This window comes from Salvelinus sp. IW2-2015, linkage group LG6.2, assembly GCF_002910315.2.
Source record: "Salvelinus sp. IW2-2015 linkage group LG6.2, ASM291031v2, whole genome shotgun sequence".
Lineage (NCBI taxonomy): Eukaryota > Metazoa > Chordata > Actinopteri > Salmoniformes > Salmonidae > Salvelinus > Salvelinus sp. IW2-2015.
In genome coordinates, this window is record NC_036846.1 from 16,000,895 (window position 1) to 16,027,268 (window position 26,374).

The following is a 26,374-nucleotide window of genomic DNA, read 5'->3' on the forward strand; positions in this document are numbered from 1 at the left end:
ACAGTGCAGTTCGTAGACAGCCACTGACATCTATTGAGTACAGTGCAGTTCGTAGACAGCCACTGACATCTATTGAGTACAGTGCAGTTCACTCCCTTTACGCGGTGAAACCCTTTGGTTTCCGGTGATTAGGCAGTCAATAAGTTTATCTGACAGAAGTGCAAGCTGATTACCACAGTGAGGTGAGGACCATTGACAAAATAGGTCTTTGCCAAGGTCGAGAGTGAAAAGGCGCCTCTTCAGGAATAACTAACCACACACACGCACACGCACACTTCATCTGCAGGAGACCAAAACATGAATTAGTTCCTCTAATGTGACTCACATATATAGAACTAAAACAATACTGTATAAATCAATGTACCAGTTTGATTCCTATGAGGGTGGTACAGGTTGTGCTATGTATAACTGTGTCTAATTCACAGGTTGCACCTCCGTCACATCATGCCATTGTTATGAACGTTTTCAAGCCGCCCTCTACCGGCGGTGCCATCATAGTGGTGCCCTAAAGTGGCGATAAGCCCAATCATTCTGGACAGAGGCTAACTACTGTTTTGTCTAAATTACACTATAGTGCCTGGAAATACAATGACATTGCTAAAGTAGTCAAATATTTAGTAGGAAACAACGTTGATAATTAACAAAAATGATCATGTCATCAAATTTACTTTAGACAGATGGCAATGTTATCATTAGCTAGCAAAGTTTGTTAAAAATAGTTAGCAATGCTAACATTTGATAGCTAAAATTCAGTGGCCTCACCTCAATCTTAGCTAACTAGCTAACGTCATAGTGGATCTAAAGTCAATCTGGTGACATCAACATGATGACAGAAGGTTATCCTACTAATTATTTGCCTCCTTTGAATGTCATGGTATTTCCAAGCCACTGTAATGCACTTTTGATGCAATCTTTATCAGCGCTCATTAACGATGCATTGAGTAGAATGCTTAGTCGGGCATCAGTCCAATATGAACGTTCAAAACAATATTGTGAAGTAACCCATGAATAGATTAATCATTGGTTATTTAATTGTGACGATCCAACAATATAAATACAATTAACAGAACGGCCTTGGAAGCTCTAACCTTGACAATTTGACTGGTACACTCATGGGTATACTCGCAATGGCTACCTGGTATTGTGAAGTAATCATTTCTATGGTATTTCTTTGGCATCCAACTGATCCTGGCTGCCATGGTAATGTAGAATGTTCATAGAAATGATGCCAACTAATGTGGCTCATGCAACGGAATGCATTTTTTGTCATTTCAGTTTAGTTAACTCAACAAATCACAGCACAGACTGAAGGATACACTTCCCGCTTTTACTTCCTAGTATGGGTCAAGGTTGAAGATAGAGAAAATTAAGACAACATAATAATTCCATGCAGAAGCTACAAAACAAAGTCATTGGACCAGCGCCAGAGCAAAAATGACAGGAAGTGAATGTTAGCAGTACAGAAAGTTTGCCATCAAAGTAGAAAATACACAATCGTAGTGAATTTCAGCTTACTACTAAGCAAACACATACATAACTGTTTAACTTCCATTCTATTAATTTACTTGTTTTTCTAATTATCTACATCCACTTTATTACCTGATGTCGCAACTGCTGGTCACATTTGAAATGCTAATCCTGTAGAATCAGCAAAGATGCTGGTCCAATGAAGGTGTTGATTTTCGAAACGCTCCGCATAGAATTATTACGTTGTCTTTACCTGTATATTGTCAACCTTGGCATGGGTACACTCAAATGTCAATCCATTATGCCACCAACTGACACCCTTTCTAAGAATTATATTTCTATGGATCCAACACAGCAATTTGTATCAGTATCAACCAAACCTCTCAAATACTCACACAACAATTCATAAGGTATATTCATAAGGTTCACAATTCATAAGGTATATGGCATAGCATTTGGTTTATGCCAACTTTAGAAAGGGCTTAGGGTCTAGGACAAATTATCCATCAAATACCACCAGTATACCTTGTTATTCCACCATATACAGGTAGATATTGTTTGAATTGTTGTGGCATACCCCTCAATAGCTATGTGAGCTCTGTTTGAATTCCTGAGGCATACCCTTTAATAGCTATGTGAGCTCTGTTTGAATTACAGTGGTATACCCTTCAATAGCTACAGTTGAAGTCGGAAGTTTACATACACTTAGGTTGGAGTCATTAAAACTCGTTTTTCAACCACTCCACAAATTTCTTGTAAACAAACTATAGCTTTGGCAAGTTGGTTAGGACATCAGGAGCATGACAAGTAATTTTTCCAAAAATAGTTTACAGACAGATTATTTCACTTATAATTCACTGTATCACAATTCCAGTGGGTCAGAAGTTTATATACACTAAGTTGACTGTGCCTTTAAACAGCTTGAAAAATTCCCCAAAATTATGTCATGGCTTTAGAAGCTTCTGAGAGGCTAATTGACATTGTTTGAGTCAATTGGAGGTGTACCTGTGGATGTATTTCAAGGCCTACCTTCAAACTCATTGCCTCCTTGCTTGACATCATGGGAAAATCAAAAGAAATCAGCCAAGACATCAGAAAAAAAATGTAGACCTCCACAAGTCTGGTTCATCCTTGGGAGCAATTTCCAAAKTCCTGAAGGTACCACGTTCATCTGTACAAACAATAGTATGCAAATATATACACCATGGGACCACGCAGCCMTCATACCGCTCAGGAAGGAGACGCGTTCTGTCTCCTAGAGATGAACGTACTTTGGTGCGAAAAGTGCAAATCAATCCCAGAACAACAGCAAAGGACCTTGTGAAGATGCTGGAGGAAACAGGTACKAAAGTATCTATATCCACAGTAAAAACGAGTACTATTCGACATAACCCGAAAGGCCGCTCAGCAAGGAAGAAGCCACTGCTCCAAAACTGCCATAAAAAAGCCAGACTACGGTTTGCAACTGCAAATGGGGACAAAGGTTGTACTTTTTGGAGAAATGTCCTCTGGTCTGATGAAACAAAAATAGAACCGTTTGGCCATAATGACCATTGTTATGTTTGGAGGAAAAAGGGGGAGGCTTGTAAGCCAAATAACACCATCCCAACCATGAAGCACGGGGGAGGCAGCATCATGTTGTGAGGGTGCTTTGCTGCAGGAGGGACTGGTGCACTTCACAAAATAGATGGCATCATGAAAGGAAAATTACGTGGATATATTGAAGCAACATCTCAAGACATCAGTCAGGAAGTTAAAGCTTGGTTGCAAATGGGTCTTCCAAATGGACAATGACCCCAAGCATACTTCCAAAGTTGCGGTAAAATGGCTTAAGGAGAACAAAGTCAAGGTATTGGAGTGGCCATCACAAAGTCCTGACCTCAATCCTATAGAAAATGTGTGGGCAGAACTGAAAAAGCGTATGCGAGCAAGGAGGCCTAAACACCTGACTCAGTTACACCAGCTCTGTCAGGAGGAATGGGCCAAAATTCACCCAACTTATTGTGGAAGCTTGTGGAAGGCTACCTGAAACATTTGACCCAAGTTAAACAATTTAAAGGCAATGCTACCAAATACTAATTGAGTGTATGTAAACTTCTGACCCACTGGGAACGTGATGAAAGAAATAAAAGCTGAAATAAATCATTCTCTCTACTATTACGCTGACATTTCACATTCTTAAAATGAAGTGGTGATCCTAACTGACCTAAAACAGGGGATTTTTACTAGGATTAAATGTCAGGAATTGTGAAAAACTGAGTTTAAATAAGGTGTATGTACACTTCCGACTTCAACTGTATGTGAACTCTGTTTGAATTACTGAGGCATACCCCTCAATAGCTATGTGAGCTCTGTCTGAATTACAGAGGCATACTCCTCAACAGCTATGTGAGCTCTGTCTGAATTACAGAGGCATACTCCTCAACAGCTATGCGTCTGTCTGAATTACTGAGGATACTCCTCAACAGCTATGTGACTCTGTCTGAATTACTAGAGGCATACTCCTCAACAGCTTATGTGAGCTCTGTCTGAATTACTGAGGCTACTCCTCAACAGCTATGTGAGCTCTGTCTGAATTACTGAGGCATACTCCCTCAAACAGCTATGTGAGCTCTGTCTGAATTACAGAGGCATACTCCTCAACAGCTATGTGAGCTCTGTTGAATTACGAGGCATACTCCTCAACAGCTATGCGAGCTCTGTCTGAATTACGAGGATACTCCTCAACAGCTATGTGAGCTCTTGTCTGAATTACAGAGGCATACTCCTCAACAGCTATGTGAGCTCTGTCTGAATTACAGAGGCATACTCCTCAACAGCTATGTGAGCTCTGTCTGAATTACGAGGCATACTCCTCACACAGCTATGTGAGCTCTGTCTGAATTACGAGGCATACCCCTAAAAGCTATGTGAGCTCTGTCTGAATTACGAGGCATACTCCTCAACAGCTATGTGAGCTCTGTCTGAATTACAGAGGCATACTCCTCAACGCTATGGAGCTCTGTCTGAATTACGAGGCATACTCCTCAACAGCTATGTGAGCTCTGTCTGAATTACAGAGGCATACTCCTCAACAGCTATGTGAGCTCTGTCTGAATTACAGAGGCATACTCCCTCACAGCTATGTGAGCTCTGTCTGAATTACAGAGGCATACTCCTCAACAGCTATGTGAGCTCTGTCTGAATTACAGAGCATACTCCTCAACAGCTATGTGAGCTCTGTCTGAATTACGAGGCATACTCCTCAACAGCTATGTGAGCTCTGTCTGAATTACAGAGGCATACTCCTCAACAGCTATGTGAGCTCTGTCTGAATTACTGAGGCATACTCCTCAACAGCTATGTGAGCTCTGTCTGAATTACTGAGGCATACTCCTCAAGCTATGTGAGCTCTGTCTGAATTAGAGGCATACTCCTCAACAGCTATGTGAGCTCTGTCTGAATTACTGAGGCATACTCCTCAACAGCTATGTGAGCTCTGTGTCTAATCATATTCTAAAATGGATTGATCTAATTTGCTATGTGTTATGATGTTCCACTATCTTCTCCAGCAGAGACCCATCACATCTATCTCTCACCCCTCAGGCCTTGTTTAGTCTCTCTCACCTCCACTTTTACTTTCCCCCAGTGAATGGAAAGGCACCTCTTCAGGAATTACTACCACACACACACAGACCCACGCACACACACACAAACGAACACACACACAGAACCATTCACGCACACACACACACGCACGCACACACACACAAATACATATACACCTTTTGAGAACCCTAACCGATGTTCCACTCTGCAAGCTTCAGAGGGTTCATGCCGGGATAACTTACACGGAACAGTTACTTTTAAATGAGGCATCAAGACAATAGCGTCACCCCATGTGGTGATATAGATATGTTAAAACAGAGTCAAGTCTAGAGACATGGATGACCATGATATGTCTTATTGCCTGCAGTTTTGGCAACATGAAGAACTAATGAAGCCAAGTTTACAAAGTACATTTTTACTTCCAACTACTTCCAGCTATGCAGGGTCTGGCGAGTCATTTCCAATATACTATTACAGAACACCAAAGTCACATGGTGAAATTAGTCCTGCAATTAGGAATAGAAGATGAAGCGTCACAATTAGTTTCATTACTTCCAATTCATGACTATGTATTTACGTGAATTTCACCATACAAAACAGATGGGCCAAATGTGCTTTTTTCCTTGTGTTAGTCACATTTTATGTGAGGGGAGTTTGTTTGATATAGGATATGGCCATGAGGTAATACTCCACCAAGCCCCTAGCTAGTTAGTATACTGCCATGTGCTCATTCTATATTGCAAGATATTGGCTGCCTGCATGATAATGGGCATCCGCCAAGATGTTGAAGGGGAATATATAAATAAAGGAACAATTAAATAATAAAAGACAAAAGTAGCAATGGGAATATAGAACCCTCATGCCAACAGAAGGATTGTCAAACCCTGATTGCTCTATTTAACTTTCGCCAAAGGAGTTCTCCAGCCCGGCTCTCTTTGACAAAGTATTACATCGCGGATCTTCGCTCCGATGTAATTTGCTTATTCCTGGTTGAGTAGAGAAGGTGTGTGTGTGTGTGTGTGTGTATTTGCTCGTGCGTGTGTGCATGCTCATGTATGCAAGTGTGTGTGTGTGTGTGTGTGTGCGCCATTGTGGGCGATCGGGCAATGGCTCTGGGTATCATGGCAGTGGGGCTGAGTGGCCGTTGGCACTTTGGACCTTCTTGAGCGCCAGTGGCAATGAGCCTGGACTCCAGCGACAATCTCAGACCTCAACACACTGCCTAAGCTCCGGGTTTGTTTTGGGAGAGTGACAAGCGAAAATCATTGAGCCCTCAGGCTACACCCCGGGCTATGGCCAAGTTTTTAGAGGTGGAGAGAGGATGGTGCATATAGTACAGTAGATGTGTCCAAGAGCAACATCTGAATCGAAATGGTATGTCGTGAGAAACATCTGTCAATCCAAAATATTGTTCTAAATTATAGGGACATCTTCTGTCAGTCTTTGGTCAAATTATGGGAATTGGATCAGAATGCTAAGTAAAATAAGAGGAATTACTTATTTTTCTTGGTAAAAATGTTTACAGAATCTGGTATAAAGAGGGTGGACAGATGCTAATGAATGAATATAATTTACTACTCAGGATTCCGAGATGAAAATGTCTAACACATCAGAAGGAAGTACTAGTTGGATCTCAAGAGATGAATGTTCTCATTGTACTGGTAAACAACAGAGATTAATGTTCTCATTGTACTGGTAAACACCAGAGATTAATGTTCTCATTGTACTGGTAAACAACAGAGATGAATGTTCTCATTGTACTGGTAAACAACAGAGATTAATGTTATTATTGTACTGGTAAACAACAGAGATGTATGTTCTCATTGTACTGGTAAACAACATAGATTAATGTTCTCATTGTACTGGTAAACAACATAGATTAATGTTCTCAATTGTACTGATAAACATAGATTAATGTTCTCATTGTACTGGTAAACAACATAGATTAATGTTCTCATTGTACTGGTAAACAACATAGATTAATGTTCTTATTGTTACTGGTAAACAACATAGATTAATGTTCTCATTGTACTGGTAACAACATAGATTAATGTTCTCATTGTACTGGTAAAACAACAGAGATGTATGTTCTCATTGTACTGGTAAACACTAGATTAATGTTCTCATTGTATGGTAAACAACAGAGATGTATGTTCTCATTGTACTGGTAAACAACATAGATTAATGTTCTCATTGTACTGATAAACATAGATTAATGTTCTTATTGTACTGGTAAACAACAAAGATTAATGTTCTCATTGTACTGGTAAACAACAGAGATTAATGTTCTCATTGAGGCTGGTAAACAACATAGATTAATGTTCTCATTGTACTGGTAAACAACACAGATTAATGCTCTTATTGTACTGGTAAACAACACAGATTAATGCTCTTATTGTACTGGTAACACATATTACTGTTCTCATTGTATTGGTAAACAACAAAAATGAATGTTCTCATTGTACTGGTAAACACCAGAGATTACTGTTCCCATTGTATTGGTAACAACAAAGAGTAATGGTGTCAGTGTAATGGTAACAACATAGATTAATGGTGCCAGTGTAATGGTAAACAACATAGATTAATGTTGTCATTGTAATGGTAAACAACATATTACTGTTCTCATTGTACTGTAAACAACATAGATTAATGTTCTTATTGTACTGGTAAACTACATAGATAATGTTCTCATTGAGGCTGGTAAACAACAAAGTAATGGTTCTTATTGTACTGGTAAACAACAGAGATTAATGTTATTATTGTACTGGTAAACAACAGAATTAATGTTATTATTGTACTGGTAAACAACAGAGATTAATGTTCTCATTGTACTGGTAAACAACATAGATTAATGTTCTCATTGGACTGGTAACAACACATGTTAATGCTCTTATTGTAAGGTTAAACAACATAGATTAATGTTCTCATTGTACTGGTAAACAACACAGATTAATGCTCTTATTGTAAGGTTAAACAACATAGATTAATGTTCTCATTGTTACTGGTAAACAACACAGATTAATGCTCTTATGTACTGGTAAACAACATATTACTGTTCTCATTGTATTGGTAAACAACAAAAAATTAATGTTGTCATATACTGGTAAACCACCAGAGATTACTGTTCCCATTGTATTGGTAAACAACAAAGAGTAATTGTGTCATTGTAATGGTAAACAACATAGCTTAATGTTCTTATTGTATTGGTAAAAAGCAGATTAGTGTTTGTCATTGTAGTGGTTAACAACAACGATTAATGTTGTCATTGTAATGGTAAACAACAGAGATTAATGTTGTCATTGTATGGTAAACACATATTACTGTTCTCATTGTACTGGTAAACAACATAGATTAATGTTATCATTGTACTGGTAAACAACAGAGATGAATGTTCTTATTGTACTTGTAAACAACATAGATTAATGTTATCATTGTACTGGTAAACAACAGAGATTAATGTTATTATTGTACTGGTAAACAACATATTACTGTTCTCATTGGACTGGTAAACAACAGTGATTACTGTTTACATTGTACTGGTAAAGAACCTAAACTAATGTTCTCATTGTACTGGTAAACAACAGTGATTACTGTTCTCATTGTACTGGTAAACAACAGTGATTACTGTTCTCATTGTACTGGTAAACAACATAATAACATCAAATAAACTAAATGTAAACAAAATCAGAATTTTCATTTCCATTCAGTGCCCTTAATAAACCCTTGATGATAAAATACAGAGGACTCTCCTCATAATTAAACCATAATGACATGTCAGCCATGGTTGTTCAGAGAGCACCCTCCCACTAACTCCTCTCTATAGCCCATATATTAAGATGAATTATGTATATTCTGGGTCCCCAAAAGGTGAGAGAAAAATCCTGTGTTAATTAACTTACTGTCTAATTTAAAGCCCTTTTTTTAGTTTACGGCTTTGAAAGCCGCTCTGACCGAACGGTAATGCTTCTCCCTGCACATTTTTTTTCTCACTTTATTTGAAGTTGCTGTAATTTCTGTGTGCATTCCTTTGAGTCTACCTTTCCTGAAAGATGTCAAATCTCCTCCACAGAACTTGCTTTTTGTGAGAAGTCGATGACAAGAAGCCAAGGAGCCAATAATCCAAAGCAGTGTAGGCTAAAGTCGTATGCTTTTTTTGGTCTTCATTCTATTCTTTCTTTTCTCGATAATATAAAAATTAACTGAAGCTTAAAACATCCTGGATGTCCTTAATCTCCCAAGCAAGAAGATGACCAGGTTCAGGAAGGTCTGATTATCAAAGAAGCATGAAGAAAGTTCCTCTCCATTGATCTGACTTCTATGAAAACACATAGAACTGTGGTATCATCTCGTCGTGAATGACATTTATGATAGTTGCCGTTGGTATTACCTTCGGAAGCTTCCAGATGTTTTACGAGCGGTAATTTTCGATAATGTTCCTTTTGTCAAGGACACAAGTTCATTATAGGACAGGGGGCGTGACATTTCCATTTCAAATAAAACGTTCAAATTACTTTTCAAAGTGACAACCTGTTTTGTTTAACATAAGCTGAAGGAAAAAGCCTGCATACAGTTACTTAAAATTGGCAACCAATTAAAGTAATGGTATGACTGAAGAGTCTTCTTTTAAGTATGTCAGTGATAAAACAAAACAGAAATACTGTTCAACGATTATTAGTAATTACACGACAGCTGTTTCCAACGTCACTGTAAATATGTTTCAATAACAACCCAAAACGAGCGTGTCCATTGTCTCACGACTTCCTTCCGAAAGCAGGCTGGATTCTCCATCTTCAGAAGATGTTGTCTACACATAAATCACTGTTGCATGTAACTGATACCCTGTCGTCTGAAAAACGAGAGGAATACACACAATCCCTTCATTCATCAAACAAATCCTTCACTTCGTGGGGGGGGAAGTGCATAGTAGAGTGCATCCAACATAATAATGGCTTGCGTTAACCTTCTCCTCACCCCACACCTTATACTGACTCATATAACCAACCTTTATCACTAAACCAAAGCCAATATTCAGGTAGCTGCACTGGCTCCAGCATAGGCCCCTGGGGGACTTCATGTCTGTGTCCCTCAGTCTTGGCAGGAACATAAGGGATAGTCTGGGGAGGTGACAGGGTCAGCTCTCGCCTTTCCCCTGCACAACCTCCTTGATGAGCCCATTAGGTAGCCGGGACCCACCACTCAGGGGCCATTTAGTTGATTGACCCGAGTTGAGAATGTGGACATTTTCTTCCCTGTCCATCAATAATGGGCCAATCAGCCTCATGGGGTTAGGGCCGGTCTCATCACACCAGACACTTCACTCTGATTCGGACCCAACCTGCAGGAAGACCAACGTGAGGCTGGGGATGCATCCCGAATGGCACCGTAGTTCCTATATTGTGCACTACTTTTGACCAGGGCCCATAGGGCTTTGATCAAATGTAGTGCACTATGTAGGAAATAGTGTGGCATTTGAGACACATGCTGGGTTTTCAATGCTAACAGTCACATGTACTACATTGTGCTACTCTTTATGGGCCCTCTAGTTGAGTTATTAGTACAGACTATAATTACTAGCCTCCACAAAAAGCCAAAGTGTTGTTAAAATACATGTTTGATCAGACGCATGTGACGGGCTGATTAAAATGGTTATAAAACTAGTTTTGTTGTTATGGATGTCAACCATTTCAAATAAAATGAATGTGTAATACAATGTACCATGAATCACTTAATGAATTATAAACTATGGATTTATGAAATAAGTTTAACTTGGTCTTATGATTGACGTGTGTGTGCGGTACAAAACAAACGCACATGCCAGAAGTCTTCCACAACGTGTTCAATGCTATACTGGATGTCTTTAATTAAAACACACATTGATTAAATAGCACATCTGAGAATGGATGGAGGAGATCACTTCTGAATTATTTTCTGTGTCAGTGTGTTTCTCTACCTAAGGGCAATTTGGGAAACTTCTGTATTGCTAGGACACACCACAAAACACAACGCAAGTGTCTGATGTTGGCATGCACTCTACTCTATCATCAATGTGCGAGACAGAGACAGAGAGAAAGACAGAGAAAGTGAGAGAGCAAGAGAGAGAGAGCAAGACAGAGAAAGTGAGAGAGCAAGAGAGAGAGAGAGAGCAAGAGAGAGAGAGAGAGCAAGCTAAGAGATGCGGATGATTGATTTAGAGCAAGCACGAGATAAGCAAGAAGAGATGAAGAGGAGAGAGTATGCAATGAGAGAAGAGAGCAGAGAGAGAAGCACAAAGAGGAGAGAGCGAGAGCAGCTGACGAACGACGCAAGAAGAGCATGCGAGAGATAGAACCGAGACATGAGAGCGAGAGATGAATTGTTTGAGATGAGAGCGAGCGAGAGACGAGAGAGCACGAAGAGAGCGAGAGAGCGAGAGAGCGACGAAGCGAGAGAGCTAGAGAGAGAGAGAGAGAGAGAGAGAGAGAGAGAGAGAGAGAGAGAGAGAGAGAGAGAGAGAGTGGTCCGTGCCTAAATCACACAAAAACAACACGACACTATGGAACACAAGGTTTTTACTCATCCTGGAATATACAAGGTCTGCCTAAAGAGCAGGAACCCAGACTTCATCAATTCAATTGGAAATACAGACATTGTCATCCTACAAGTAGTCCCATCCACCAAAATACCAGGTGTGAAACAGGGAGGAGACTCAGGGGTATGCACATTTGGTTTAGAGCAGACCTAAACCACTCTATTAAATTAGTCAAAACCGGAACATTTTACATCTGGCTAGAAATTAATAAGGAAATGATCTCAACAGAGAAAAATGTACTCACACACACACACACACATATATACATATATATAAACTCAACAATAAAAGAAACGTCCCTTTTTCAGGACCCTGTCTTTCAAAGATAATTCGTAAAATCCAAATAACTTCACAGATCTTCATTGCAAAGGGTTTAAACACTGTTTCCCATGCTCAATGAAGCATAAATAATTAATGAACATGCACCTGTGGAAAGGTCGTTAAAACACTAACAGCTTTCAGACGGTAGGCAATTAAGGTCACAGTTATGAAAACTTAGGACACTAAAGAGACCTTTCTACTGACTCTGAAAAACACCAAAAGAAAGATGCCCAAGGTCCCTGCTCATCTGCGTGAACATGCCTTAGGCATGCTGCAAGGAGGCATGAGGACTGCAGATGTGGCCAGGGCAATAAATTGCAATATCTATACTGTGAGAAGCCTAAGACATTGCTACAGGGAGACAGGACGGACAGCTGATCGTCCTCGCAGTGGCAGACCACATGTAACGACACCTGCACAGGATCGGTACAGCCGAACATGACACCTGCGGGACAGGTACAGGATGGCAACAACAACTGCCCAAGTTACACCAGGAACGTACAATCCCTCCATCAGTGCTCAGACTGTCTGCAATAGGCTGAGAGAGGCTGGACTGAGGGCTTGTAGGCCTGTTGTAAGGCAGGTACTCACCAGACATCACCGGCAACAAATGTGCCTATGGGCACAAACCCACCTTTGCTGGACCAGACAGGACTGGCCAAAAGTGCTCTTCACTGACGAGTCGTGGTTTTGTCTGACCAGGGTGATGGTTGGATTCGCGTTTATCGTCGAAGGAAGGAGCGTTACTCCGAGGCCTGTACTCTGGAGCGGGATTGATTTGGAGGTGGGCTCTGTCGTGAGCTGGGTATGTACAGAGTCAATGGTAGGCTTTGAGTGGACTCCTTTGGTAGGTACACCTATAGCTCATCTCTTAGCAGTAGTACTGTAGACTACTTTATCACTGACCTCAACCCAGAGTCTCTTAGAGTGTTCACAGTCAGTCCACTGACATCCCTATCAGATCACATCAAAATCATACTCAACCTGAACAAAGATATGCTCAATCATGAGGCATCAAAGTCAAAGGAAATGAATAATATTAAGAAATACTATAGATGGAAAGAAAGTAGCGTGGAAAAATACCAAAAAACAAACAGGCAACAACAAACTCAATCCCTTCCAGACAATTTCTTGGACAAAATGTTTCACTGTAATAGTGAAGCTGTAAAATTAGCAGTAGAAAACCTAAACAGTATAATTGACATCTGAGCTTCCCTATCAAATCTAAAAATGCCAAGCAGACAACCTAAGAAAATGAACAACAATGACAAATGGTTTGACGAAGAATGCAAAAACCTGAGAAGGAAATTGAGAAACCTATCCAACCAAAAACATAGAGACCCAGAAAACCTGAGTCTACGCCTTCACTACGGTGAATCAAAACAATACAGAAATATACTATGGAAAACAAAGGAACAGCACGTCAGAAATCAGCTCAATGTAATTGAAGAATCCATAGAATCTAACCACTTCTGGGAAAATGTTAAAACAACAACACAAAGAGTTATCTATCCAAAACGGAGATGCATGGATAAACCACTTCTCCAATCGTTTTGGCTCTATAACAAAGAACAAACAGCAAAAACATATACATGATTGAATAAAAATCTTAGAATCAACTATTAAAGACTACCAGAACCCACTGGATTCTCCAATTACATTGAAGGAACTACATGACAAAATACAAACCATCCAACCCAAAAAGGCCTACAGACCACAAATTCCAATTGGCTATACTTAAAGTCTTTAACATAATCCCCAGCTCTGGCATATTCCCCAATATTTGGAACAAAGGACTGATCACCCCAATCCACAAAAGTGGAGACAAATTTGACCCCAATAACTACCGTGGGATATGAAGCAACAGCAACCTTGGGAAAAATACTCTGCATTATCATTAACAGCAGACTCGTACATTTCCTCAGTGAAAACAATGTACTGAGCAAATGTCAAATTGGCTTTTTACCAAATTACCGTACCACAGAGCACATATTCACTGTGCACACACTAATTGACAAACAAACAAACCAAAACAAAGGCAAAGTCTCCTCATGCTTTGTTGATTTCAAAAGAAATATTTTGACTCAATTTGGCATGAGGGCCTGCTATACAAATGGATAGAAAGCAGTGTTGGGTGAAAAACATATGACTAAATAAAATCCCAAAACAGGTGTGCGGTTAACATTGGCAAAAAAAAGACACATTTCTTTCCACAGGGCCAAGGGGTGAGCACACGGCCTCACCCTACTAGAATCGGAAGTCAAATGTCTACTGATGATCTGGTGCTTCTGTCCCCAACCAAGGAGGGCCTACAGCAGCACCTAGATCTTCTGCACAGATTCTGCCAGACCTTGGGCCCTGACAGTAAATCTCAATAAGACAAAAATAATGGTGTTATAAAAAAGGTCCAGTTGCTAGGACCACCAATACAAATTCCATCTAGACACCGTTGCCATAGAGCACACAAAAAACTATACATAAACTACTGTTCAAAAGTTTGGGGTCACTTAGAAATGTCCTTGTTTTTGAAAGAAAATGACATTTTTTGTCCATTAAAATAACATCAAATTGATCTGTTGTTCTGACTAAAAAAGAAATAAAACTGCCCGTCTTTAGACTAGTTGAGTATCTGGAGCATCAGCATTTGTGAGTTCGATTACAGGCTCAAAATGGCCAGAAACAAAGAAACAAAGAACTTTCTTCTGTAACTTGTGAGTCTATTCTTGTTCTGAGAAATGAAGACCCTTCCATGCGGGAAATTGACAAGAAACTGAAGATCTCGTACAACGCTGTGTACTACTCCCTTCACAGAACAGTGCAAACTGGCACTAACCAGAATAGAAAGAGGAGTGGGAGGCCTCGGTGCACGAGCAAGAGGACAAGTACATTAGAGTGTCTAGTTTGAGAAACAGACGCCTCACAAGTCCTCAACTGGCAGCTTCAATAAATAGTACCCGCAAAACACCAGTCTCAACGTCAACAGTGAAGAGGTGACTCCGGGATGCTGGCCTTCTAGGCAGTTTTATTGCTTCTTTAATCAGCACAACAGTTTTCAGCTGTGCTAACATAATTGCAAAAGGGTTTTCTAATGATCAATTAGGCTTTTAAAATGATAAACTTGGATTAGCTAACACAACGTGCCATTGGAACACAGGAGTGATGGTTGCTGATAATGGGCCTCTTTACGCGTATGTAGATATTCCATTAAAAAAATCTGCCGTGTCCAGCTACAATAGTCATTTACAACGTTAACAATGTCTACACTGTATTTCTGATCAATTTTATGTTATTATAATGGAAAATAATGTGATTTTCTTTCAAAAACAAGGACATTTCTAAGTGACCCCAAACATTTGAATGGTAGTGTACCTCGGCCTAAACATGAGCACCACAGGTAACTTCCACAAAGCTATGAACGAGCTGAGAGACAAGGCAACAAGTGTCTTCTATGCCATCAAAAGGAACATAAAATTCGACATACCAATTAGGATATGGCTAAAAATACTTGAATCGGTTATAGAACCCATTGCCCTTTATGGTTGTGAGGTCTGGGGTTCTCACCAACCAAGAACTCACAAAATGGGGAAAACATCAAATTGAGACTCTGCATGCAGAATTCTCCAAAAATGTAAAACACCAAATAATGCATGCAGAGCATAATTAGGCCGATACCTGCTAATTATCACAATTCAGAAAAGAGCCCTCAATTCTACAACCACCTAAAAGGAAGTGATTCCCAAACCTTCAAAACAAAGCTATCACAAACAGAGAAATTAACCTGGAGAAGAGCCCCCTTAGCAAGCTGGTCCCGTGGCTCTGCTGACTATGTACAGGCTCAGTGAGCATAGCCTTGSTATTGAGAAAGGCAGCCAAAGGCAGACCTGGCTCTCAAGAGAAGACAGGCTATGTGCACACTGCCCACAAAATGAGGTGGAAACTGAGCTGCACTTCCTAACCTCCTGCCAAATGAAGGACCATATTAGAGACACATATTTCCCTCAGATTACAAAGACCCACAAAGAATTCGAAAACAAATCCAATTCTGTTCAACTCCCATATCTATTGGGTGAAATACCACAGTGTGCCATCACAGCATCAACATTCTGTGACCTGTTGCCACAATAAAAGGGCAACAAGTGAAGAACAAACACCATTGTAAACACAACCTGTATATATTTGTTTCATTTATTTTCCCTTTTGTACTTTAACTATTTGCACATCATTACAAAACTGTATATAGACATAATATGACATTTTAAATGTATTTATTATTTCGGAACTTTTGTGAGTGTAATGTTTACAGTACATTTTTTTATATTTACTTCAATTTTGTTTATCTATTTCACGTGCTTTGGCAATATAAACATATGTTTCCCATGCCAATAGAGCACTTAAATTGAAATGGAAAAATAATTGAAATTGAATTGAGAAAGAGTGAGAGAGAAAGAGATAGACAGTCAGAGTGAGAAAGAGAGAGAGTCAGAGAGCGAGAGACAGTCAAAGAGAGCAAGAGACAGTCAGAGAGAGAGAGATACAGTCAGAGAGAGAAAGAGGGAGAGGGCAAGAGAGACAGAGTGAGAGAGAGGGAAAGAGAGAGACAATCAGAGAGAGAGAGAAAGAGAGAGAGTCAGAGAGAATGAGAGACAGTCAGAGAGAATGAGAGACAGTCAGAGAGAGAAATATACAGTCAGAGAGAGATACAGTCAGAGAGAATGAGAGAGATTCAGAGAGAATGAGAGACAGTCAGAGAGAATGAGAGACAGTCAGAGAGAGAAATATACAGTCAGAGAGAGATACAGTCAGAGAGAGATACAGTCAGAGAGAATGAGAGACAGTCAGAGAGAGATACAGTCAGAGAGAGATACAGTCAGAGAGAATGAGAGACATTCAGAGAGAGAGAAAAAAGCTGAATGTCTGAAAAGGGCGAGGATGAACTCACACAGTCCTTGCAGTACCTACCTTGCGGAGGAAGCTGATGTTGAAGCCAAAGGTCTGGGCATTCCGGGAGCCAGCGTTCATGTAGTTGCCCACCAGCAACACCATCTCCAGCAGCTTGCTGAAACTGTCACTCTTCTTCACCTCCTCGCAGGCGAACGTCACATTCATGATGTCCGGACGGATGTTGTTCACCTGCTCCTCGAATGTCAGCTTGAAAAGGATTCCGTTGAGGCGTGAGCGCAGCAGCTTCACAGAGCTCATCTAGGACAAACATGACAATATTTGGTTTTGAAAAGTTTAGCGAGCCTATGTAGGGTTTATGAAGGCTCTATGAAGACCTAATTAAGTATTTATAACTTATATGTTGTTTAATGCGTGGCCAATGTGGCCTTGCAGAGCTCTAATGCAAATGTTTGTATAGTCAGCGGTTGAGATGTGCCAGTGCGTCAACCTCCACCAACATGCCACAAATTGCCGTATAATCCGACGCTGCGAGTCAGTTTTTCCCAGACCTGGTCCTAATGTTTCATTACAGCTCAAATGTATTCCTGTTGATGAGGAAGTTGTCAAACCAAAGTCATTGTCCTCTTACCCTTGATTTGATTTCTCTGTATATGATGAAATCGGCTCTAGATGGAGCGGCGGCTCTAGAGGGAGCGGCTGCTCTAGAGGGAGCGGCGGCTCTAGAGGGAGCGGCGGCTCTAGCGGGAGCGGCGGCTCTAGCGGGAGCGGCGGCTCTAGCGGGAGCGGCGGCTCTAGAGGGAGCGGGCGCTCAGAGGGAGCGGCGGCTCAAGAGGAGAGCGGCGGCTCTAGAGGAAGCGGCGGCTCTAGAGGGAGCAGCGGCTCTAGCGGGAGTGACGGCTCTAAAGGGAGCAGCAGCTCTTAGAGGGAGTGGCGGCTCTAAGAGGGAGCGGCGGCTCTAGAGGGAGCGGCGGCTCAAGAGGGAGCGGTGGCTCTAGCGGGAGAGGCGGCTCTAGCGGGAGAGGCGGCTCTAGCGGGAGAGGCGGCTCTAGCGGGAGCGACGGCTCTAGAGGGAGCGACGGCTCTAGAGGGAGTGACGGTTCTAGCGGGAGCGGTGGCTCTAGAGGGAGTGACGGCTCTAGAGGGAGTGACGGCTCTAGCGGGAGTGACGGCTCTAGCGGGAGTGGCGGTTGAAAGTTACTTATTTCCCTCAGGAGCCCCTGTGTGTCGTGGTGGTCCTGATGAGGTAGCTTCACCAGCAGGAACAGTATATTTCCACGATAGCTCTACGATAGATATCATGGGGGAACTTGCTTCATTACATCCTCAAAGAGCCACAGGTAAAGAGACACCACCCAGTTTTACTGAATGGGTACAAACTGATTTGCAGGTCTACCCCAATTTAACGTTATCATATTATTTTTAACCCATTAGGTTAACTGAGAACAATCTCTTTCAGACAACGAACTGGAGGAGTAAAACCGACATGAAAATATAAAGATATAGCTAAATATACATGTATAAAGTTATCTGGAATGTAATATGATAAGGTGCTCTGGATAAATCAATGTGGTATAAAAAAGTAATTGTAAGATAAAACAATATAGTCAGTTTATAGACTCACTTCTACATGACTCTGTAAAAAGGGTAAAAATACAACTGTAGGCTAAAGTATAACCTCAGCATCAACTACAGCTAGCGCTTGAGGCAACCATACTAAATCACTTATAGTGGCTTGGAGTGTAACATTGAGCTTTTCTGACTTCACTATGAAGTAGAGTGCACTAACTTTATAGAGAACCCAAAGCCCAAGGCTATGATTCTATCACTAGGCAATATTGACGGTTTATGCCAGAATATGGAATTTGTTTCGGCCAGGAATGACACTGTGACTTTCACAACACAAGGACACATAATTAAGCTACTATATTGAAATCAAGTTTCACACTTTATTATTTATCAAAATCATGGCTTCTGTCAGTCAAAGAGCAGGCTACCATATCGGACTTGTTATGAAACATTCTTGGTCTTTAAGATATTGAATAGGTCTGATAATGCATAAAGCCTCAAGGTCTGTCTTTTTCTATTCCCGAATTGCTCTCTCAATGTTCCTATTCTTAATTTCCTAGTCCCCTCCCTACTGTCTCGGCCCTACACTAACCTCTTTAATGAAGAGCTTGACATATAATAGTGTGTGAAGTAGCAAGAAAAGAAAAGGTGGGGGTCTGCTGTGTGACAAAAAGAAAGGGAACAGAATTGAAAGAGAGGAAAGGGGAGTGGTTTTGAGAGTAGGTAGTGATTGATGCACTGGAATGTGAGGGAAGGAGAGAGGGGGTGAGAGTGAGAGTGGGGAGAGAAAGGGGGAGAGAGAGATAGAGAGGGGGAGAGTGGAAAGAGAGCGAGAGAGGGGGAGTGAGAGAGGGAGGGATCTATCCTTATCAATAACCAATTGAAATACCTTTCCTCTGTAGGTATGTAGGTAAGTGTGAGTAAAACAGGGTATATATAGTAAGACCTACTCACCACAATGCCAAACTGTTCAGGCTCACATAGTTCCTCATACTCATTCTTCAGTTCTGCCAGAGCGCTCAGCTCCTTCTGCTCTGGTAGGTTCTTTATCAGATTCTGTAAACACACACACAGACACATTAAATGCTTTATTTGAATCCAAAAATCACATTACAGTCTAGAAGGATTTAAACATTTTAAAGGGCACAGACACCTACGGATACAAAAAGCATATACACACACAGCTCCTGTCAGTATAGTTTGCCCCCTGCTCGCCTCCGCAGGGACACCAAAATGCACCTCAGAGAACACTCAGGCAGCTTGGAGACAAAAGACTCTACAGCGCCAAGCTAGAATCAAGACCCAGCACTGGGAACAGCCACACAGCACCAAGCTAGAATCAAGACCCAGCACTGGAAACAGCCCACAGCACCAAGCTAGAATCAAGACCCAGCACTGGCGAACAAGCCACAACAGCCACCAGGCTAGAACAAGACCCAGCACTGGGAACATCCACACAGCACCAAGCTAGAATCAAGACCCAGCACTGGAACAGCCACACAGCACAAGCTAGAATCAAGTCCCAGCACTGGGAACAGCCACACAGACAAGCTAGAATCAAGACCCAGCACTGGGAACAGCCACACAGCACCAAGCTAGAATCAAGTCCCAGCACTGGAACAGCCACACAGCATCAAGCTAGAATCAAGACCCAGCACTGGGAACAGCCACACAGCACAAGCTAGAATCAAGACCCAGCACTGGGAACAGCCACACAGCACCAAGCTAGAATCAAGACCCAGCAATGGGAAACAGCCACACAGCACCAAGCAGAATCAAACCCAGCACTGGAACACCACACAGCACCAAGCTAGAATCAAGACCAGCACTGGGAACATGCCACACAGCACCAGCTAGAATCAAGACCCAGCACTGGGAACAGCCACACAGCACCAAGCTAGAATCAAGACCCAGCACTGGGAACATCCACACAGCACCAAGCTAGAATCAAGTCCCAGCACTGGGAACAGCCACACAGCACCAAGCTAGAATCAAGACCCAGCACTGGGAACAGCCACACAGCACCAAGCTAGAATCAAGACCCAGCAATGGGAACCTCTGAGACCTCCACTGGTGTTCAATATAACTACTCATTTACATCCACTGATCCATTAGAGAAGGTTCAACTCCACTATCCTTCTATACAACACCTAACATCATTATCGGAAGGTTCCATACAAACACTAGTACAGTAAATCAGAGCGTGGATGGTTATGAGATATTTTTGCATACATTCAGTACTTTCAAGATAAGCGTCACCATAGGGAACAGACATGGTTCAGACAAACATTGCATATCTATGTTTATCTTGAAATTAGCACGCTAACTGTTTCTATGGGAATACAAAGAGGAGAAGCGGCAGGTAGGAGGATGTGTAGGAAAAGGTCAGGTAATCTAGTGCTCTCGCTGCTGTATCCATTTATTTACCTCAACGGGAACAACTTCAGTAAGAGCTCCGGCGAACCGCAGTTCAAACACGTAATAACGCTGGCGATTAATGGAGACTTTCATTCCGACTTTGTCGGTTTGCATCAGCTTCCTTGGAAAACATGGCAATTTACCATTTATAAATAAGATTAACCTAGTAACTTCAGTTTTTAAATAGCATTTGACTTTCAGAAAGCCAAAGTCAAGCTTTACAATTATCATACAGGTCCAAACAGTGAGGAAGATGAGCAGGAGGAAGAGGAGAACATCTTAATTTCCCATTAAATGTTAATTGTGCATGGAAAGGTCAGTTGAATAAATTAAATGAAGCATAGCTACCTTTTTTTCATCTTCTCGGAAAGATGGAAGAAGTGAAAGAAGAGGAGGAGAAAGAGGAGAGGGAGGATTAGAAAGAGGAGGATGAGAAAGATAAGGAAGAGGAGGAACAGAAAGGAGGAGGCGAAAGCGGAGGAGGAGAAAGAGTGGGATTAGATGTGCCCTCATTAGCTCCCCTAATTTAGACAGCAGGAGCAGGCTGGCACTCTGTCACATGACCAGGCCAGGACACACACACACACACACACACACTGACCACTGCCCTGGAACGGAGCAGCCATGAGCCATCACTGGCCAGGCTCTACTGTCCACTAATGATGACATCTCTCCCCTTCCCCCGTGGATTCAAAAGTCTAGAAATCAACCAAGTTGGAAAGAAATACTGTGGAGTTTGTCAGTTCTAGTGTGGTCTGCAACAGTTATATTAAACGTGTGTTGCTTCTATATTAGCCACTGAATGTTCTCCCAATTAGAGCAAACAAGTGTGGCCAAGTTATGTAGCCTCATTATAATTCAATAATGAAGGCTGTTGATCATAGTGGACATCAATTGGGAAACAGCACATAGAATGGGATGTGAGACATGACATTCCCCCCAAAAAAGTGTATGGTGATGTGTACTAATGATGGGGCTTCCAATGGTGTCAATGTTATTCCAAAGATCTCACTAACAATATGTGTTTTCTTTCTTTAATTGTGCCGGGGTTGGGGTGCATTATAAACACCTAGGTTGCGTCCCAAATTGCCCTATGAGCCCTGGTTAAAAGTAGTGCACTCTATACGGAATAGAGTGCCATTTGGGACTTTCCAGACAAAAATAGAGACAGCAAATGATTTGCTCTTGACCTTTCAGGCAGAAACCCTTATTGATTATTGAATACTCACTCCATTGTGCTCATCTCTGTAGTGCAGCTGCTGATCACTGCTTCCTTACTGCTTATTAGACATTATAGAAGTAAATTATTGTCTTTCAGGAAAATGCCATATTTGATAGAAGATAATTATTAAAAAAATTATTTGGATAACCGATGTCAACCACCTTGCAGCGAAAAATAAAGTAAATTCAAGCACAAACTTGGTCACAGTTTATGACCCACATCTTATTGTGCAAAACACTTTTGGATATTAACCCAGTTATTTTGAAAGTGCAAACCAGAAAATAACCTGTTCAAGAATCCTCCAAAATTCTTCAACCCAATTCAAAAGAAGATTACGGAAACATTACGCGACGTGTGTAGTGGAAATAAATGAATTCTGGAAATTCAAACTACCACTCGACTTTGTCTTCCCATGGTATAGAAAAAAACTGGTTTGGAGAGCTTTGCGGGCCTCGCAGAAACAGGACCACAACGGAGCAGCAAAGATCCACCGCCACGTGAAGAGGGATTATGAACTTCTATTTCATCTTCTCCTCTCTTCCAAGTCTGAGGAACATTACCCTGGGCTGAAGAACAAAGTCCTCCTCAACAACGTATCGTTGATTCAGAATGAAATGCAATAACACAGCAGCGAAACCATTCAGCCTCAGCAGTCATCGTCGCTAATGCTCCCAGAAACTGATTATTGGTGTTGTTTTCCTCTGCCGCAGCTCGTTAAGAAGAGACAGAAAATTAAAGTGTGTTGTGGCCTTGTCTGCGACCGTTTCCGATGTTGTCTCCAAGACTTTCTTCACCGACTAGGTTCAGGTAAAGAGTTTGAATTGGAGATGGAATTTCTCAGTGTAATTGTTATTTCATTTGTCTGTCATCTAGTTAATTATCAGCAGCCCCCATAGACGGTAATTGACACAAAGGCGTCGCCATATGTGTAATTCTGTCAAAACCGGTGCTAGATGAGGCTATGCCAGACCCTTTCCGGCAGGCCTCCAGACAGACACACATACAGACACACTCTGCATCTGGGGGAGATTACTGGAGGGCTGTTACAGTCAACGAACACTCATTTGGGCTCCTGGAGACTGGTGAAATCCCTAAGGACGTCAAGACAGAGCAACAAATAGTGTGTAACTTTCTGTACTGCTCAAAGCCCAATGCACATTGGCTAACCGAGCTATCTGCATTGTGTCCCGCCCACCACCCGCCAACCCCTTTTTTTTACGCTACTTCTACTCTCTGTTCATCATATATGCATAGTCACTTTAACCATATCTACATGTACATACTACCTCAATCAGCCTGACTAACCGGTGTCTGTATGTAGCCTCGCTACTTTTATAGCCTCGCTACTGTATATAGCCTGTCTTTTTACTGTTGTTTTATTTCTTTACTTACCTATTGTTCAATACCTTTTTTGCACTATTGGTTAGAGCCTGTAAGTAAGCATTTCACTGTAAGGTCTACTACATCTGTTGTATTCGGTGCACGTGACAAATACACTTTGATTTGAATGAGCATGGAAAATAATGGTCTTTCTTGAGAAGGAAGACAATACTGTATTGTATAGGACAGGAACAACTGTGGAGAAACCGTCTCCCAGCATTGATACTCCAATTAAAAAACGTATAGAAGTGATATTGCGGAATCAAGATTTAATATGATGGCATGTCTTGGTTCTCTGTCACCTATCATGTGTTTCTTTAAAGCGTACAAAGCATACAGGTGGACGTTGACACACTGTTTGGCATGTCACTAGTACTCACTTTTCTGATTGGAAGAATAAGTAGACACACGGGGTACACAGATCAATTTATCCACTTTCTATGGCCTCCACTGTTCCCTTTCTATGGCCTCCACTGTTCCCTTTCTATGGCCTCCACTGTTCCCTTTCTATGGCCTCCACTGTTCCCTTTCTATGGCCTCCACTGTTCCCTTTCTATGGCCTCCACTGTTCCCTTTCTATGGCCTCCACTGTTCCCTTTCTATGGCCTCCACTGTTCCCTTTCGATAATACTAAACTTTTCATGTTGCAGGCTCCTGTGATTCTCTCTTCAGGCAGCGAATATTCCCAACAGTGAAGTTGAAGACAAGATCAACAAATCTCAAATGATAGTCACAGGAACAGCACAATCAATACAAAATGTTCTCCAAGCAATACCGTTTTTACAATCAAAGGATTCAGGGGGAATCTCAACAGATGTATACAGTGGGTAAGAACTCCCTGTTTTCCTCTACCGATCTGGCTGGAGACTGACAACCAAAACTTTTGAGATTTTTTCCCTCCAATTCAAAGACAGCAAGATGATGTTTGACAGATGCAATTTTCACATTTTAATATTTTTTTCCCACAGATTTTGGCGAAGCGTCAGACAGAGCATGTGGCTTTTGTCAGACTGACGTCTTACCACTGCGGTTCCACAGAGAGTCACATTGAACGGCTGAAAGGCCTCTGTTAGATTTTGATACTGAAGAGCAGTCAAACAAGAGCCATTCTGAAGAGGTATCCACATCCGTTTTCATTTGAATCATGAGCTTTGTCAATTATATATTTTTTTATGAGTTTCAACGCTTTAAAGGTGGGAAAAGTGATGGTTTGATGTAGTTTTAGGGGAGTTAATTGCAGGTAACTTTCAAAACAGATTATGGAAGAATAATGGAATGAGATTAATCTCCCAATGTGTCTTGTATATCCAGTATGCAAATGAGGTGCTGAAAAAACATGTAAACAATGACTAAGGCCTTTTTGTTTGGTATGATTGAATATACCAGTAATTGACAAAAAACACAATGACCAATTATTATAATTTTTTTACCAGGAGGCACGTCATGACAAATATAGTATGCCTATTACAAATGGAGTCTCTTCAGATGCCTTCCACGTCACATCCTAACAGACCAGTTGAATGACAGTAGACTCTTTATCTCATTAGTGAGAAATTAACCCAGTGTGTACAAATATGTTCTCATTCCATTTCATCTGTCTGTCTCCTGACTAAAAAATAAAACCCTTAAAATGTAAATAAAGGTGCACTTTCTCCGCTATCAACACTTACAAAGTATATCAGCAAAACCAGCTGGTAGAAATCCCATGGTCATGGATTCAGATATTTCTATAACATATATTTCAACAATCAGCTACAGTATTTGCAGACCAGATTTTGTCAGTCTGCCAAATTGTCAATCCAAAATTAACCTCTCTGGGATAGCGGGACGCTAGCGTCCCAACAGCCTGTTAAAATGTAGAGCGCCAGATTTAAAAAAAAATCTATAAAATCAAACTTTATTAAATTACACATATAAGCTTAACATCCTTATCATTTATCGCCCTCCAGGTTCCCTTGGAGAGTTCATCAATGAGCTTGACGCCCTGATAAGTTCCTTTCCTGAGGATGGCTCACCTCTCACAGTTCTGGGTGACTTTAACCTCCCTACGTCTACCTTTGACTCATTCCTCTCTGCCTCCTTCTTTCCACTCCTCTCCTCTTTTGACCTCACCCTCTCACCTTCCCCCCCTACTCACAAGGGCAGGCAATACGCTTGACCTCATCTTTACTAGATGCTGTTCTTCACTAATCTTCATTGCAACTCCCCTCCAAGTCTCCGACCACTACTTGTATCCTTTTCCTCTCATCCAACACTTCCCACACTGCCCCTACTCGGATGGTATCGCGCCGTCCCAACCTTCGCTCTCTCTCCCCCGCTACTCTCTCCTCTTCCATCCTATCATCTCTTCCCTCTGCTCAAACCTTCTCCAACCTATCTCCTGATTCTGCCTCCTCAACCCTCCTCTCCTCCCTTTCTGCATCCTTTGACTCTCTATGTCCCTATCCTCCAGGCCGGCTCGGTCCTCCCCTCCTGCGCCGTGGCTCGACGACTCATTGCGAGCTCACAGAACAGGGCTCCGGGCAGCCGAGCGGAAATGGAGGAAAACTCGCCTCCCTGCGGACTGGCATCCTTTCACTCCCTCCTCTCTACATTCTCCTCTTCTGTCTCTGCTGCTAAGCCAATTTCTACCACTCTAAATTCCAAGCATCTGCCTCTAACCCTAGGAAGCTCTTTGCCACCTTCTTCCTCCTCCTGAATCCTCCTCCCCCTCCTCCCCCTCCTCCCTCTCTGCTGATGACTTCGTCAACCATTTTGAAAAGAAGGTCGACGACATCCGATCCTCGTTTGCTAAGTCAAACGACACCGCTGGTTTCTGCTCACACTGCCCTACCCTGGTGCTTTGACCTCTTTCTCCCCTCTCTCTCCAGATGAAATCTCGCGTCTTGTGACGGCCGGCCGCCCAACAACCTGCCCGCTTGACCCTATCCCCTCCTCTCTTC

General features: G+C 41.7%; 1 protein-coding gene across 1 annotated transcript in view; it reads right to left on the bottom strand.

The window, feature by feature from the left end:
- diaph2 (diaphanous-related formin 2) overlaps nt 1-26,374 on the bottom strand; it is a 717,635-nt gene that overhangs the window by 277,814 nt on the left and 413,447 nt on the right. The window contains 2 exon segments of the mRNA XM_023990279.2: nt 16,904-17,143; nt 19,367-19,468. Of these exon segments, the coding sequence (XP_023846047.1) occupies nt 16,904-17,143; nt 19,367-19,468 (342 nt within the window).